An 18,316-nucleotide genomic window follows, 5' to 3' on the forward strand; every position below is an offset into this window, starting at 1 on the left:
TGTAGGGATAGGTTTGTGATTCTCCATCCTTAATCTTTTCAACAAATCTCTAACATATTTATTTTGATAAATAATTTTTTTTCTTCGAATTGGTCAACTTCTATGCCAAGAAAATATTTCATCAGAGCAAGATCTGTCATCTCAAATTTTTGTAGAAAACAACAATGTTGACACCTAATCCGAAACGGATGAGGTGAAGCCGGACAGTCATCTAGAAGATGAACTGATCCGTTTTTGTATATGTATAAATAATAATAGTTGAATGAATAATATCACTCAGTTGTTTTGCGCTCATTAATTTCTGAGCTAACCTGGCCTGACATGGTATCAGAGCACAGGTCCCAGGTTCCAGAAATTAGCTGTAACTCCTGCTGGCCACATCTGCTCTCTGCGCTGCCTCTGACATACCTGTCTCTGCGCCTCTGTCCATAACTGCGCCCTTTGTCATGAGCGCCCCTGGAATGCGCTGTTGTATGTCAGGCTCTGCTGCCTCTGCTCCCTGGCGCACCAGCACTGCATATGCTCTCTGCGCCCTCTGCCATTAAGTACGTTGCTGCCAGTACTTGAATTGAGGTATCGTTTTTGGAGGTATGAGCTGTGGACTGTGTTGTTTAACGTTTGGGCTATTGTTCATATGGACTGCGTTTTAAAAAAAAAAGACTCCTGCGTTTTGTTGCTGAAGACTCCTGCATTTTAATGTATTGAGAGCTGTGCCTTTAATGTTATTGAAACCTGCGTCTATTGCTGCGTGTTTATGGACTGAACGCTGCTGGCGTATCCTGGTTGAAACTCCATTGATCGGGTTGTGAAGCTTTGGTGAATGGTGAACTGTGGTGACTGCGCCTTAATACATTGAAGCCAGCGTTTATGCGCATCGAAACAGAAGCCTTGGATCATGATCCCACAACGGTCGGTATTGAAGCTTTGGTGAAAGAAGTGACTGCGTTTATAGTTTTGAAGAAATTGGCCTGCGGATATATATATATGGAAATATATATATGGTTTTGGTGACTGCGTTTATGGTTTTGGTGACTGCGTTTAATGCTGAGATATATATAACGATGTATATTAATGCTGAGATTTTATGCTGAGATATATATAATATATGCTGAGATTTAATGCTGAGATATAGGCCTGCGGATATATATATTAATGCTGAGATATATATACCTACGTGTGCTATTGACCTGCGCAGTGATATATATTGAGACCACAGTGATGAGCGCCCTTTTTTATAGTGATTTTCATATGAGCGCCTTTGTTTAATATATGTAAGCAGTGACATATATATATGCGCCCTCTTTTTGTTCAGCAGTGATATATGTAAGTAGTCATATATGTGAGCAGTCTTTGAGCAGTGAACAGTGTATTGAGCACCCTTGTTTTGTTGAACAATGATATATATATATATGAGCAGTGATATATATATATACTGTTGCATAAGGCAATCATATAAGGATTTTTTTTTCTCTCAACAGAAGTGTTTTTGGCAGAGATAATTCTTTTTTTACAGAATGCATTCAATCATTTCAATGGTCGGAATAGTTCTCACTGGCAAGGAGAACTATCCTGAATGGTCTTGGATGGTGAAACACACCCTCATCTACAATGAGCTGTGGAAAGGTGTGTGTGTCGGAGAAGAAGACAGAGACCCTGTGCAGCCCACATCAGACAAAGAACTAGCCATTTGGGAAAACAAGAACAGCAAAGCCTTTGCATTGATCACAGCATCTGTAAATGAGGAAGTAAGTCGTCATATTTCATTCTATTCCACTGCCTTTGAAGCTTTACAAAAGCTCAAAGAACTCTATGATACACATTCTGCACTTGAAGTTGTTCAGCTCATGATTAAACTCTTCACTCTTGAACTGAAAAATAATGATCCTCTTACTCTTGCTTCTGAAATAAAGTCTATAGTGCATGACATTAAATCCACTAAGGTTGAGCTTGATATCTCTCTTATTGCCTTTCTCAAAGCACTCTATCCTACCTACTCTAACTATCTTGAGTCTTTACAAGCAAATGGAAATCTTAAAGATATAACTTTTGACACTCTTGTGAAAAAGTTTGCTGAAAGAGAGAAAGCCTTTGGAAAGAAAACAGTCCCTGAATCTTCTGAAGAGACTGTTTGCCTTGCTCATAAAGAAAAGCAGTCTGCTCAAGATTCTACGAGAGGAAGAGGTGGACGAAGAGGAAGAGGAAGATACTTCAGAGGCAGGGGGGGCAGACATCCTCAAGCAGAAAAGTCAGATCTGCATTGCATTCGCTGCAAACGAAATGGATCACATGATGCTTCTACATGCAAGCTACCATGGGACAAAGTTGAGCAGAGAAGAAATCAGCAGAAAGATAAAACTGATGACACAGACAAAGGTAAAGCACCTGAATCCGATCACTATATTGAGGCACAATGTAACATTGGAGTAAATGAAGACTTGTTTAATGCTTCACTTGCTTCTTCGAAAAATGACTGGTTGCTTGATTCAGGAGCAACCTGTCATATGACTCATAGGAGAGATTTCTTTGAAGATTTCACTAACAATGTTGATGGAGCAGTATACTTTGCAGATCAGTCAAAAATCAAGCCATCAGGGCTTGGCACAATCAAGCTTAAACTGCCTGGTCTTCCAGACTTTCTTCTGGATCATGTTCTATATCTCCCACAGCTGAAGAGAAACTTGCTGTCCCTAGTCCACATCCGCCAGCAAGGTCACTCCATTCACATGTTTGATGGCAAGCTTGAGGTAATAAAGGCATCTGACCACTCACTTGTCATGAGGGGTATAGAAGAAGAAAGACTCCTTAAACTGCAAGGAACCTCTGCTCATGCACAACATTTCTCATATATTTCTCATCATGAAGAATGTACACTTCCATCAAGTTTATTATGGCATGCTAGATTTGGACATCTAAACTATGATAGTCTCCGCTTGTTGAAGAAAAATGGTGTTGCTGGTTTGCCTACAATTCCTAGAAAACATAAACAATGTGATGCTTGCATTCTAGGAAAGCATAGCAAACAGTCTTGTCATGATTCACATTCAAGAGCACATAGGAAGCTTGAACTTATTCATTCAGATTTATGTGGTCCAATGCCTGTTCCTTCTGCAAATGGAAATAAGTATATCATGACATTTATTGATGATTACACCAGAATGTGTTGGGTTTATTTTTTGAAGAACAAATCTGATGCTTTTCAAACATTCAAGAATTTTCATAAGTGGATTGAAAATGATGCACAATCTCATATTGGGTCTATTCGCACTGATAATGGAAAAGAATATACATCAAATGAATTTGAACACTATCTTCGCCAACATGGGATTAAACATCAAACAACTGTGCCTTATAATCCTCAACAGAATGGTGTAGCTGAAAGAATGAACAGAACAATTTTGAATATGGTACGATCCATGCTTTTCTTCAAAAATGTAAAGACAATGTTTTGGGCTGATGCTGTTCTATGTGCTGCATATATAAAGAATAGATGTCCATCTAGTGCTATAAGAAACAAGACTCCTTATGAATTGTGGTATGGACATGTTCCTTCGATAAAACATCTCAGGATATTTGGTTCCACCTGTTATGCTTTAATACCAAAGGTACATAGAAACAAACTTGGTGCTAGAAGTCATAAGTGTATCTTCCTGGGGTATTCAAACACATCTAAAGCATACCGCCTTTATGATGAAGTAAATAAAAAGTTTGTTTTATCTAGAGATGTCATTTTTCTTGAATCATCCAAATCTGACAGTGTTGTTGAGCGGCAACTTGATCGCTTGGATAGATTCACAAAACCAAAATCATTTCAAGAGTTTGATAATCAGATTCCACATCTCGAAGGGGGGATTCCTATACTAGATCAAGATGTGGAATCTTCTTCTGAAGAACAATCTCCCCTGCATGACACTCCAACAACGGATGATGCTTTAAGTGATGTAATTGATAGAATTGGGAGACTCAATCTTGATTCAGACCCAACTCCATCAACAAAACAGCCTGGACCATCTCAGAAAGGTCCCCCAAAGTGGCTGACAAAGACACTTGAAAGTGTTCATCCTGATGAAATTGGAAAAACAGGAACCAGAAATTCAAACCGACAAGATGGAGGTGATGTAGATAACTCTAATTCACCTGTTGATATGGATGTTACTTATGATTGTGAATTGAACTTGTCTACAGATTTTGAACCAACTTCCTTCAAAGAAGCTGCTTCTCATGATGAATGGAAAGAAGCGATGCAGAAGGAGTATGATGCCCTCATAAAGAATGGCACTTGGAAGCTGGTTGATCCTCCATTTGGAACCAAACCAATTGGCTGCAAGTGGGTCTAAAAGAACAAGTACAAAGCTGATGGCTCACTTGACAAGCACAAAGCTAGGCTTGTGGCAAAAGGTTTTGCACAGAAGGAAGGGGTCGATTATGAGGAAACTTTTGCTCCCACAGCAAAATGGGCCACCATCCGGACACTCTTTGCACTAGCTGCTCAGAACGGTTGGAAAGTCCATCAAATGGATGTAAAAACTGCATTCTTGAATGGAGATCTAAAAGAGAATGTTTTTATGTCCCAGCCTGAAGGATTTGCTGTGAAAGGACATGAACACAAAGTATGCAAACTTGTGAAGTCCTTGTATGGCCTCAAACAAGCACCACGAGCCTGGTATGAAAAACTAACTGAGCATCTTCTGAAACTCAACTTCAAACATTTTGATCTTGATGATACAACTTTATTTCTCAAGAAAGTTGGCAAAACAGTTGTATATCTTGTGGTATATGTAGATGATCTTTTAATAACAGGGAACAATGAAAGCTATATTGCATCCATAAAGAAAGAATTAGGAAAATTTTTTGAAATGACTGATTTGGGCTATGTTCATTACTATCTTGGCATTGAAGTAACCCAACATCCAAAGTCCATATTTCTTTCTCAAAAGAAATACATTGGAGATTTGTTATACAGATTTGGCATGACAGAGTGCAATCCCCTTTCTACTCCAATGGAACAAAACTTGAAGCTCACATCTACTGAAGGAAAAGAATTTGAGGATGCAACAAAGTATAGACAGCTTGTAGGAAGTCTCATCTACCTCACTACTACCAGACCAGACATTTCATTTGCTGTTGGAATCCTCTCCAGGTTTGTGCAAAAGCCTTGTGAGGGACATTGGTCTACTGCAAAAAGAGTTCTAAGGTACTTGAAGGGAACTCAAGACCTTGGAATCAAGTATACATAGGTGGACGACTTCAACTTGATTGGATACTCTAATTCAGACTTCGATGGAGACAAAGAAACTGGGGTATCTACTTCAGGATATGCTATGAGTCTTGGATCAGGAGCTGTCTCCTAGAGATCACGCAAACAATCAGTACCAGCAGATTCCACAACAGAAGCAGAATACGTGGCAGCAGCTGAAGCAACGAAAGAAATTGTGTGGCTCAGGAAAATTCTTGAAGATTTGCAAGTAAAACAAATACAATCTACCCCACTCATGATTGATAACACATCTGCAATAAAGTTGGCCAAGAATCCAAAGTTCCATGATCGTACTAAGCACATCAATACTAAATATCATCTGATCCGACATCATGTTGAGGCCAAAACAATCCATCTCCGTCATTGTTCCACAAACGAGCAAATTGCAGACATCTTTACCAAAGCGCTTGGAAGAGAAAAGCTTGAAAGATTCAGAACGATGCTTGGACTCACCAACATCCCTTCAGATTAAGGGGGGGAATGTTGACACCTAATCCGAAACGGATGAGGTGAAGCCGGACAGTCATCTAGAAGATGAACTGATCCGTTTTTGTATATGTATAAATAATAATAGTTGAATGAATAATATCACTCAGTTGTTTTGCGCTCATTAATTTCTGAGCTAACCTGGCCTGACAAACAACTTAAAAATAACATCAGGAAGAAGACTAATTTAATTTTTTTGAAAAAAATTGGGATAAAACTTTTAATTCCGAATCTCATGAAAACTTGTAAAAGTTAAATAAGTTAATTTGGCTTAGTTATCTCATTTAATTCAATTTGAGGGTCCAACTAGAGTCATGTAGAGTGTCTCATACAATTAGTAGCACTAGTTTAGTTTATTTTGAGTTGTAATTATTTAGTTCAGTCTAACTGAGGTAAGTTCAGTTAAACTAGTTCCAACTAATTGAGGAATTAGCGGTAGGTCCAGTAGTGGGGTTTAGCCTGTAGTAGTGGGCTGTAATCTACAGTCAATTGTGTTGTTGCCTGATGTAAAATGTGGTGCTACATGTCAAATAGTGGGGTGTAACCTGCTGAACAATGGGGTGTTGCTTACAGTCGTCAACCAGTAAACTGAAGATTCACTCATAATTAACTCATCCATGTCAGATCAAAGAAAGATACAGTTGAGATTAGAGTTTAGGGACAATGCACTATCAATTGTAAAATCATCTAAATTAACCATATGGTGCATGTAGTCAAAAGAATGCCTAAAATAAATCATTCCTTAATTAGAAATCTCACTAATTCTAGCCATTTGAATTTCCTTTAAAAGGAGGAAAGAAGGCACAAGTTTAATCATTGTTTTGGTGAACATGAGTTGGTGAGACCAAACAATAAGAAGAAAAGGTTTATGTGTGGAGTTTGTGAGGGAAAGGAATTAAGAGCTCAGAGTCTTGGAAATTTAGCTAACTATTGGCAGAAGGCAGTCAGATAGGTAGAGGATAGAAAGCACTTGTGTAGGTTGAGCTCAAGGTTGAGTAGAACATATTGTATTCATATAAATTCTTTGACTAATGCAATATATAGATATCAAGGGTTTTTATCTGTGGCTTTCTCGAGAAACTCATTGTGTTATGTGTGACTAAATTCTTTCTCATTTATACTTCATGATTTCATTGACCGTTTATAATTTCCTCTAATGAGTAGAGTAGATTAAAGTCACTTGTTTTAGCATTAAAATCTATAGTTTGAATCTACAAGGAATTTCTACAATTATTTCATCATGACTTCTTTAAATTCATCAACTTAATAATATTGACTTTGGCCATACCTTTATAGATTTTCTCCAAGGTCTCCCATGTTTTCTTAGCTGAAGACGCGATCATAATATTCTAGAACACTACCTGGTTCACTCCCTACTGTATAAGCTGCAACACTTGTCCATTCTTCTTTTTGTCTTTCTTGTATATTTCTCTCTCTGCATTAGTGAGACCTAGTTCTTATGCTTCATCCTTAGGTTCTCAAAACCCAAACTGGACATCATCCCATACATGATGAGCCTTCAATTTGATATTCATCTCAATAGCCCACACATCATAATCTTTCCCTGTAAACAGTGGAAAGTGGCAGTGGAAATTTGAAAAAGCCATATTTCTCCAAAAAATACTCTTCAAATAATAAAACTCTTTTTTGCTAAAAACTTTATAAGGCATTTCCAATAAATCCCTTGTTTTTGTTTAAAAAAACCTTTCAATATACCCTTTTCCCTTTTCAATAAAACCCTTGATTATTTTATTTATATAAAATATTTTTATAAAGAAAAACCTTTTTATAATCCTTTTAAACCCCTCAGAGTACATATAATGTCTATTTTAATAAAAACTTTAGAATTTAAATAAAACCTTAACCAACTCTTTTAACAGTAAACCTTTCACCCACGTGACACCTTTTGAAAACATACGACTTTTGTAATTGACTTACGGTTTTCGACTTTTAAGTTACGGTCACGGGTTTAATACATCAACACATATTTCGACAGAGTGGAGCAGTGTTGGATCGCTAAAAATGAGATAATTGTAGGGTTGCCTTAATCAACGCAGGTTATGACAGACAGGGAGAAGCGTTGGTCAACATTCTTTAACGAAGAAATAAATCTGCAGCATATCTTAATTATTTGACAATTTTGCAATCTACAAAAATCATGGACCTTCTTCACTTGGTCTTCTTCTTACTGGTTTTGTTGGCTCCACAAATCTTTTGATCCTTCCATAGATATGATACCAATTTTTTGGAAACATGGAGGACGTAAAACACAAATTAAAATAAAAAACACACGAGTTGCATCTCTTCTATTGATCACATAAAAACTTGATGATTACAATGAACCCGGTGAGGGGTATTTAAACCTTTTTCGACTAGAAATTCATTTAAAATAACTTGACATGCAACCACACATTAAGTTTGGCTTGAACGACTCTCTAAATTTAGTTAACTCTTCATGCGGGAGTAATTAGCTATTTTAACATTTGGTACCAAGTATCTCAAAATATTTTATCTTTTCTTTGATGCATAACTTTGCACTATTTTAATCATAGAAGAATTATAAACATTGGGTCAAATTTTGTAATCAGGTCAATAAAGTAAATCGTAACAATGAAAGGAAAAAAAAATCCTAGAATCCCAATACATGTAAGAGTTGAGGGATGAGCTAGTTATGGCCATAATGTTAAAAAAAAAATATGGAACGATGTTTGACAATTTACCTGTAACAACATCTAGAGGACGTGTAATGATCTTAAAACGTGTGATGATCATCCTCTGACACTTTTCAATCTTTTAAAATTATGTCTTTAGCTCATAATTCATTCACATATGAATAATCAAATTTTAATGAACTTGAAGATGAAAATTATTCAAATCACAAAAATGACACAAAACAAAAGATACAACTAGTTGATGATGGAGTTCACTCCTCTTGGGCTACCCCTTCAAGCCTTTCTCAAAAGGCTAGGCCACTTTATTGATATCACTACAAAATCAGTATGTCCATAATATTTGTATCTTTAGAGTGAAGATAATGATGGAGTGGCAAGGTTTCCATTTAAGAAACATCCTCCTACAGAGAAATCTCACCCTTGAACTAACTCAATTCTACAAAGAGACGATTGTTCCAATTACAAGGAGGACTAAATAAACACGGTCCTCATACTCAACTCGATGTCAAAAAGCTATGACAATTTCAAAAAGTCTCTTTACATCAACTTTTCCATTTTAGAATGTGCTCATTGACATCAATGACTACTATAAGAAGATGGGCCTCGATCTCATCTTCTAAATGCAAGTCACAGATGTAAAATAGGCCCAATATTGGCCAAGTTATTCCTCAAAAGGCATTTATAGGCACAACAATACAAATTAGAGCTACTCTCTGTTTAACTCCTCTACGTAGCCATTATGGACTCTGCACATAGGAATGAATGGCTATTGTGAGAAGATCAGCCTCTGCCTTAACTTCTTAATGCAACTTACAGTTTTTGAAAAGGCCCAATATTTGTCAAGTTATCCTCCAAAGGCAAATAACAAGCACACTGAACACAAGTTCAAAGGCTACACCTTTCAACTTCATGCCCTCTAGTGCATTGGCAATTTTTTTATAAGCGCCAGGTAGGACCCGAGGTCAAACCTGCTGACCTCTCAGGATTTGAATTGGAAACTATGGAAATTTTTTATAACGGATTACCAATACACATATTAAAATATCTTACATAGTCATACATTGTGCACCATATAAAAAAATATGGTTTTACATATATATAAACATATTATATATTAATCATAGGTCCGGCAGTGTGTATCAACATTTTAGTGGTGGATAAACATATTAACCTACCCGTGCCCTATTGGCATAAGACCATTTAACCTGGTGGTGAAACTCCCCGTGGTGGTGAATCATTGTGGCACAACCCTGTAGAAATGAAACTCGTGGTGCATGACCTAACTTTTTGGCATCACCATTAGTGTTGTATTATTTATGGTTTAACAAATATAACCTCTTGCCATATGCGACATATGTGTTATGGTTGTTGTCTGCGCCGTGAGTGAAGGCTCCATTAGTTTGTTTTAAGTTCCGACTTAAACAACCTTTCAGTTTGGCACTTACATACTCCCTATGGTGTGCCATATGGTTTGGACTTAGAGTTTGACATGGTACTGAGTTTGAATTTGACCTATGCGTTGACTTTGACTTGCCACATGTCATGCTAAGAGACTACCTCTTGGCCTACAAAGGCCCATTTTTTTGCTTGTTTGACAATAACTTCAAAACATGTTTTCTCCCTCATACAGAGGCCATTTTGGAAATCGAATATACCACTGGAATTAGTGCGATGATCTCTTTGAATTGGCGTTGGTCTCTCAATCATATGAGAGTGTTGACATTGACCAATTGACTTTGATTCCTTGCCTAGCTTGAACTTATCTTTGAATTTCCATAACTTCTTTGTACGAAGTTAGATTTCAGTCGTTCAAGTTGCGTTAGATTCAAAATGAAGATATCTACACAATGGGCCTAAGTTCAACTGCATCTAAGACTATAAAATTTGGAGAATCTGGAGGATCTACTACTATCTATGCACATATTTGTCTCAAAACATTACATAGCCAATATGACTTGACTCAATCAAAATCCATCTGGATCAAGTAACAAGACACTGTAGAAAGGAAGAAGGGAGGTAGACCGTTGAACCTGTCGAGCCGAAACACCCAATAGTTATGGTAATGTCACTACAAAGAACAACTAAAGAAAAAGGAAAAGAAAAACATAATTTTATATAGAAATCCTTTGTGTTAACAAACCCCATGTTGGCAACAATCAAAGTAATGGAGATCAGTTCCTCCTAAGCTGAATGCACAAAGGTATACCCAAAATTTCCTTAACCTAATAAGTAAGAAACCTTCCCATAGACAAAATGAAATAAAACATAAATAATCTATTGAACCTCGGAGGCATGAGTTATCTGAGAGTACATAACTGCTTTAGAGAGAAAGACAATGGAAAAATGAAATCTAATTTAAAACCCTTACCGACCATGGTATTGACAGATAGTCCAGAACTGGAGGGAATAGAAGTCTACCATGAGCTAGGAGTGGAGATACAGTTGTTGAGATGTTGGGAGAAACACGATGGTGCTCTACAAGCATGACACCAATTCCAGAAATGGAAAAAAGATACAAGGAAATTGGGAAAGACTCAAAACTCAAGTTAGGGTAGGAGAGAGCCATCATCATAGTTATACCATGGAGTACGAGTCACTATCATATGTACAACCCTAGTATGGGTGAGCACATGGATATCATATACTTCCAAAGGACTTGGGAAAACCATATTGGCTCACGAAAACGAAATGGACAATATATCCAATCTTTAGCGGCCACGTGTTATCCACCAAGGACAGGCCAAGTGCAATTTATCAATAAGGAATCACATGTATTATGCCTTTAGAACCTTCATAGGTTTAGTAACAAAAAAATTAAAAAAATGTATAGTAGTATATAATAACCCAATGGTACAAAGATTTATAAAATTCAATACATAGTTTATGAACCTTGGAATGCTAATGTGCCCTATCAATTTAAACAACATTTTAGAGGGTCACATTAATGAAATAGACTATATATGTTATACGAATAAATTTAGGAACATACCTTGCAAATCAATGTGTAGCTAGGAACCTACCCAAGGATGAAACCTTTATGATTCATAAGAACATGGAGCGACTTAAAAGATATACACGCAACGAATGCGAACCCATTAAAATTGTTATATTGGTTGATTATCATTATGTGATTATTTTCAATTATTTAAAAAAAAATGAAACGTGGGTATGTGATAGAGACAAAGAGAGAACATGATATTGAGGTACATGGAAAAATATATAAACTGGAAAAGAGAGAGAGAGAAATGGGGAAGAGAAAGATAAAGAGTTAGAGATAGAGATAGAGAGAGAGTGATGGGGAGAGAGGGAGAGAGAGAGTGAGGGATTGATGGAAAGAAAGAGAGGGAGGCAGGGAAGGATATATAGATAGAGTGAGATAGAAAAGTATGTAAATGGAAATAGAAACCAAGGATGGGGGAAAAAGGAAGGGATATGAGGGAAACAAGGATAGTGGGGAAATATGAGGAGGGGAGAGATATCGAGATAAGAGAAAAAAGAAACAAAAAGAGAGAGTGAATCAAAAGAGAGATAGAGGGGGTAAAAGAGGGAGAGAGAGATGTAGTTTGATATAGAGAGTGTGCAAGAAGGATATATAGGAATGGATTGGTAAAAAATGAAGGGGGATAAAGAGGGAAGAAGAGAGAGAGAGAAGGGGAGAGAAAGATATTGTGGGGAAGATAGAACAAGAGAGAGAAGGAGAAAAGGGGGGAGACAGAAAGAGAAAACAAATATGTAAATAGAGAGAGAGAGAGAGAGAGAGAGAGAGATGGAGGAAGGAGAGAGAAGAGGGAAGGGAGATTCAAAGTGGTTAGAGGGTTGGGAATAAGAGAGATATAGATGGAATAAAACAAAGAAATGGAAGGAGGACAGTGGGAAGGAAGTGAGTGAGATCAAGAGAGGAGGAGGGGAAGAGAGTGCAAGAAGAGAGATAAAGAGGGAAAGTGAGAGAGAGAGAGTGGATATGGAGCATCAAAGAGAAGGAGAGAGGGACCGATGTAGAGAGTGGAGGTGGAAGATAAGAGAGATGAGTAAAGAGGGGGACATAGATAGTGAGGTCCTTAGGGAGAGACAGAGAGGGACAAAGATAGAGATGGAGGGGTAAATGGATAGAGAAACACATCAAAATATGTAATTGGAAATACAGATATAGAGAGTGGGGAGAGGGAAAGAGAAAGAAGGAATGAGGCAATGAGGGAAAGGAGAGAGAAGGAGGGAAGGGAGATTGATAGAGACGAGGGAGTGAGGGAGAGAAAGCAGAAGAAGAGAGAGATAGACAGGGAACAATAGGGGGATGTAGGTTTTAATGCCATACAGAAATTACTTGAATACGAATTCGAAAACACAAAAAATAAACAATGCGAGAGAATAACACATAAAACACATATACATAGAGATTTTCCCCTGGATCCTAAACCAGGACTACTAGCTTGAATTTTCATTATATTCCTTTCAATGTTACAATACATATTTATACATGCCGAAGCATCCAATACCATGGATCGAAAAGCATCGCGTCAAAAACCATGGGCCGAAAACAATAGGTAGATCTGCCCAACCTAATATAGGATCCAAAAAAAAATTTCTCAGGGCGCTGCTCCAGACCCCGTAGAGGGGGGCTACCTGCTCCCCTCAAACCCTCGAGACAGGGGGTTGCCACCCCGCCGTAACTGCCCCGCTGCATAATAGGCGCAACGAAGGGGAGGCTCCGCCCCCCCTCTAACCCCCTAGTTCACTGCGTTGGTTAGTCATGGAAACAATATAACAGAACCCAAAATTCTCCCACTCGTTGTTTTCTTTCCATAGGGGGCCACATGAGAGCTTAGTCATTTTTCCAGCCCCGAAACACCCATTGTTTCTCTACATTAGGACAACTTCTCAGAGCTCACAAATTTTGTCAATGCATCTACAGTATTCTTCAAAGTGTCCAACTTTACGAGCAACAACTTTTTGTCTTCTATCGTATCCCTCAAAAAGTGATATTGAACATCAATGTGCTTTGTCTTTGAATGATAAGCAGGGTTCTTTGCCAAGAAAATTGCACTTTGGCTATCACAGTCTATCCTTATAGCTCCCTGTACTAACCCCATACTTGAACACAATCTCTACAACCAAATTGCTTCCTTGCTTGCAATAGTGGCTGCCATGTATTCTACCTCTGTAGTTGATAGTGCCACTATAGATTGTTTCTTATTCATTCAACTGACTGCACCTCCAAATAGGTTAAACACATACCTACTTGTAGATCTTCTCTTATCCAAATCTCCAACCCAGTCTGCGTCAACAAAGCCACGGATATCCAAAAATCTGTCCAATCCTGGTCTTCTTTGTTAGCACAAACCATAATCACTAGTGCCACGCAAATACCTAAAACCCCACTTCACTGCTCTCCAATTCTCCTTCCCTAGCTTTGACATAAACTTGCTCAATATTCCCACTACATGTGCAATGTCTGGTCTAGTATAGACCATTACATACACCAGGCTATCGACTGCACTTGCATATGGAACACCGGACATATCCTCTTCCTCTTCTTGTGTCTTGGGACACTGTTATGTAGATAACTTTACACCTACAGGAATAGGAACCTTCATCGTTTTACTATCCTTCATATTAAACCTCTGTAGTATTGTCTTGACATAGTTCCTCCGGTTTAACCAGAGCTTCCTCTTTTCCCAATCTCTTTTAATTTCCATGCCCAAAATATAGTTTGCAGCACCAAGATATTTCATTTCGAATTTGGAGGACAATTGGGTCTTCAAATCCTGGATAATTTCTTTGCCATTTCCAACCAGCAACATATCATCCACATACAAGACCAGATAAATAACATGGTCACCAATTAATTTAGAATACACAAAGTGATCTACTTTTCTTCTGGTTAAGCCAAGTCCCCATATAAATGTATCAAATTTCTAATACCACATCCTTGGTGACTGTTTTAACCCATACAAAGACTTCTTTAACTTGCATACCAGTTCTTTCTTACCCTTCACCATAAAGCCTTTAGGTTGCTTCATTCAGGTCTCCTCTTCTAGATCCCCATGAAGATATGTTGTCTTCACATCTGTTCTATCTCAAAATCAAAAGCGGAAGTAATAGATAAAAGTAATCTAATGGAAGTTACCTTGGCAATAGGAGAAAAAATATCAACAAAATCAATTCCCGACACTTGGGAATAACCTTTTGCTACCAACCGAGGTTTTTTATTTCTCCACCTTTCCTTCTACATTTGTCTTCTTCTTGAACACCCATTTGTTGCCAATGGGTTTCCTTCCAGCCAACAACTCCTCCAGATCCCAAGCCTCATTTTATGCAAATGTTCCATTTCATCAACCATGGCCTCTTTCTAGAGTTTTCCATCCTCTAAATCTATTGTTTATTTCATAGTTCTGGGATCATCATTAGTAATAGATAAGAAAAATTTGAACAGAAAGTAGATGCAGTATACCTTTCTGACTACCTTCTTTCTCGAACTGATCTACTTACACCCAGAGTTTGTGGCTCTTAATCTTCTGATTCCTCCTCTGTTGTAGAGTTTGATTCTTCCTCCTTTAGCTCAAACTCTATCTTCTCAGGTTCCTTTGGTTCGACTTCATGTTTAATAACATCTTTCACCTCTCTAAACACCACATCTCAGTTGTACACAACCTTCCTTGTCACTGTCTTCCAAAGCTTATAACCCTTTAAACCATCCTTATACCCAATAAATATGCACTTTTCAAATTTACTATCCAACTTGGTTCATTTCTCCTTTGGAACATGTACATATGCATCACATTAAAATACCCTTAGATGTGAAATAGAGGGTTTTTTACCAGTCCATACCTCTTGTGGAGTCTTATCCTCCAATGCTGATGAAGGTGATCTATTGACCAGGTAACATGCTGTCTCCACCGCCTCTGCCCTGAATTATTGTCCTAACCTGGTACCACTGAGCATGTTGCTTTCCCTTTCCATCAATGTTTTGTTCATTCTTTCTACAACTCCATTTTGCTGAGGTGTATATGGAGTAGTCTTCTGTCATGCTATACCACACTTCTTACAGAATTCTTCAAATCCTTACTGCAAGACTCTCCACCATTATCTATCCTTAGCACCCTTATCTTCTTCTTTGTCTCATTTTTCACCTAAGCCTTAAATTCTTTAAACCTATCAAAGACTTCGGATTTCTTCTTAAGGAAATATATCTATGTATTCCTTGAGAAGTCATATATAAATGATACATAGTACACAAACTTACCAAGTTATGGAATGCTCATAGGTCTAAACACATCACTGTGCACAAGATCTAATATCTATTTCGCCCTCCTACCACCAGAGGGGAAACTCACCCGATTCTACTTCCCATATACACAATTTTCATAGAAATCAAAATCCAGAGAGCTATTGCTCATATATGTCCAAGCCTTTGATGCCACAACATGGTCTTCTCTCTAGAGACCACTAGATTTTATGCTCCACTTTGAGGAACCACAGAACTGTTGCACCCATGAACAAAAGTGCTACCTTGTAGCTTGTACAGAGTTCCAGTCCGAACTCCCCACATCAATACCAGTGCTCCCCGAACCATCTTGTAGGTATCCTTCTCAAACACTATTTTTACACCTGCATCATCCAACTTGCTTACAGAAATCATATTTCTGGCTAATGCAGGAATATAAAGAATACCTGGAAGTGTTCTAACCCTTCCACCTTGTAACTTAAACTTTAATTTTTCGCGAACAACAATTCTAGCCTTCCTATCATCCCCTAAGAAGACATCACCACTATCATATTTCTCATACTTGTAGAACCATTCTCTATGGGGAGTGAAGTGAAAGGATGGACCTGAGTCAATCAACCATGCCTCATGATCTACATGTGTGCTTGAAGAAGCCAAGTACACATCCCCACCTTCATCTGAGGTGGTTTTTGCCTCTGCAGAAGAAGCATCATCGGGTCCCTTTCCTTTGTCAGAAGCTTTATATTTATAGTCCCTTTTGTAGTGCGCTTCCTTTCCTGGAGATTTAGATCTCCCTATATATTTAGATCTCCCACTCGACAACTTATTTTTGATTCTGTTCTAGGACCGTCCTCATACAGATAAGGCAACACCACTCTAGCTCTCCATATTTTTCCGTCTCATCTCCTCTATCAGCAACAATGAGACTATTTCATTAAACTGCAAGGCAATTGCATTGCTACCTATTGCAATAACAAGACTATCCCACGAATCTGGTAGAGAACACAACAAACTAATGCACTTATCTTCATTTGAAATTTTAATATCAATAGATAATAACTGACTTACCACTGTATTAAATGCATTCAGATGCTCTGTCACCAAGTCTCCATCATTCATCCTTAGGTTATACAGCTTTCTCCATAAGAACAATTTATTCACCAGAGACTTAGATTGTTACAAAGTCCCTAACTTGTCCCACAAAGCCTTCGCCATAGCTTCCCCTGATACATTCAATAATACTGAATCTGAGACACACAATCATATTATTCTCTTAGCCTTCCGATCCAACTTCTTCCATTCTTCATCAGACACTCCTGTTGGTTTAGTACCTGGATCTACCGTGATCCACTGATCTTTATCCACCAACAGATCCTCCATCTTGAGTTTCCACAACTCAAAACTCTAACCACTAAATTTCTTGAACTCTATCTTTCCACTGCTCGCCATCTTCTTTCACCACCATAATCGATCCTGTAGATCTCCCACTGAACAGGGTCTACCATAGGCCCAAGCAAAACCCCTCAGCAACAAAGGCATCCCCTTGAAGCCAAAACAGCTCTGATACCATATGTAGGTTTTAACCCCATACATAAATTACGTACATACGAATTCTAAAACATAGAAAATAAACAATGCAAGAGCATAACACATAAAACACATATACACAAAGATTTTCCCCTTGATCCCAAAACCCAAACTACCAGCTTGATTTTTCATTATATTCCTTTCAATGTTACAATACATATTTATACATGCTAAAGCATCCAATACTATGGACCGAAAACCATCGCATATAAAACCATGGACCAAAAACCATAGGTAGGTCTGCCCAACCTAATATAGGGTCCAATTTTATTTTTCCCGAGGCACTGCCTTGGACCCCGTAGAGGGGGGCTACTCGCGCCCCTCAAACCCATCGGACAGGGGGGGATGTCGCCCCCCGTCTAACCCCCCGGTTCACTATGTAGGTTAGTCTTGGAAAGAATATAACACAACCCAACAAGGGATGTGGAAACAGAGAGTGAGAGAGATAAGGAGAGAGGAAGGGACATTAAGATGGGAAGAGATAAAGAAGGAAGTGTAGAGAGAGAGGTGTGGATAAAAGGTGAGAGGAAAGGAGATAGGAAGAGATGGATATACTAGAGGAAGAATAAGAAAGACATAAATAGAGATAGGGAGAGGAAGAAAGAGGAATTGACAACGATGTGTTAAAGAGTAACAGAGATAGTGATAGGGTGAGTGAGAGAGAGAGGCGGTGAGGGGGAGATAGATAGAAATAGAAATGGTATATATTTTTATTTCTAAAAGTAACTTTTAGTTGATTGATAAGTATAGTCATGTGTTCCATATTAGCTATTTACTTTATAGCTATATTATCTTTTAAACTTCATATTCAAAGAACATATTTAATCTAACTTTAACTTATTTTAACTTAAATGATTAATATATAATATTTTCCTCTCATATATTTATTTTTTTATAATTAAAAAGCTAATCTAACAGTTAATAAATTGCGGGATATAGACTGTCACAAACCCTGTGGGCAGAATGCTGCCAATAACCCCCTATGCTCAACTAAATGTGGGATGCAGACTTTTATGCTCAATTACTATACTTACATTCCAACACAACTTTCATGCCTACTTTACAACTTATCAAAAAGATTCAGTTAATTTGCTT

General features: G+C 37.9%; 1 protein-coding gene across 1 annotated transcript in view; it reads right to left on the reverse strand.

The window, feature by feature from the left end:
* Nucleotides 1-355: 355 nt before the first annotated feature.
* The window catches only part of LOC149201834 (WAT1-related protein At3g18200-like), a 43,039-nt gene continuing 25,078 nt past the window's right edge, over nt 356-18,316 (reverse strand). The window contains exon 7 of the mRNA XM_089401381.1: nt 356-535. Coding sequence (XP_089257507.1) covers nt 356-535 — 180 coding nt within the window. The remainder of the gene's footprint in view (nt 536-18,316) is intronic.

This window comes from Pinus tabuliformis, chromosome 2_1 (assembly GCF_031772625.1).
Source record: "Pinus tabuliformis cultivar Carrire ecotype Pingquan chromosome 2_1, CPIR1, whole genome shotgun sequence".
Lineage (NCBI taxonomy): Eukaryota > Viridiplantae > Streptophyta > Pinopsida > Pinales > Pinaceae > Pinus > Pinus tabuliformis.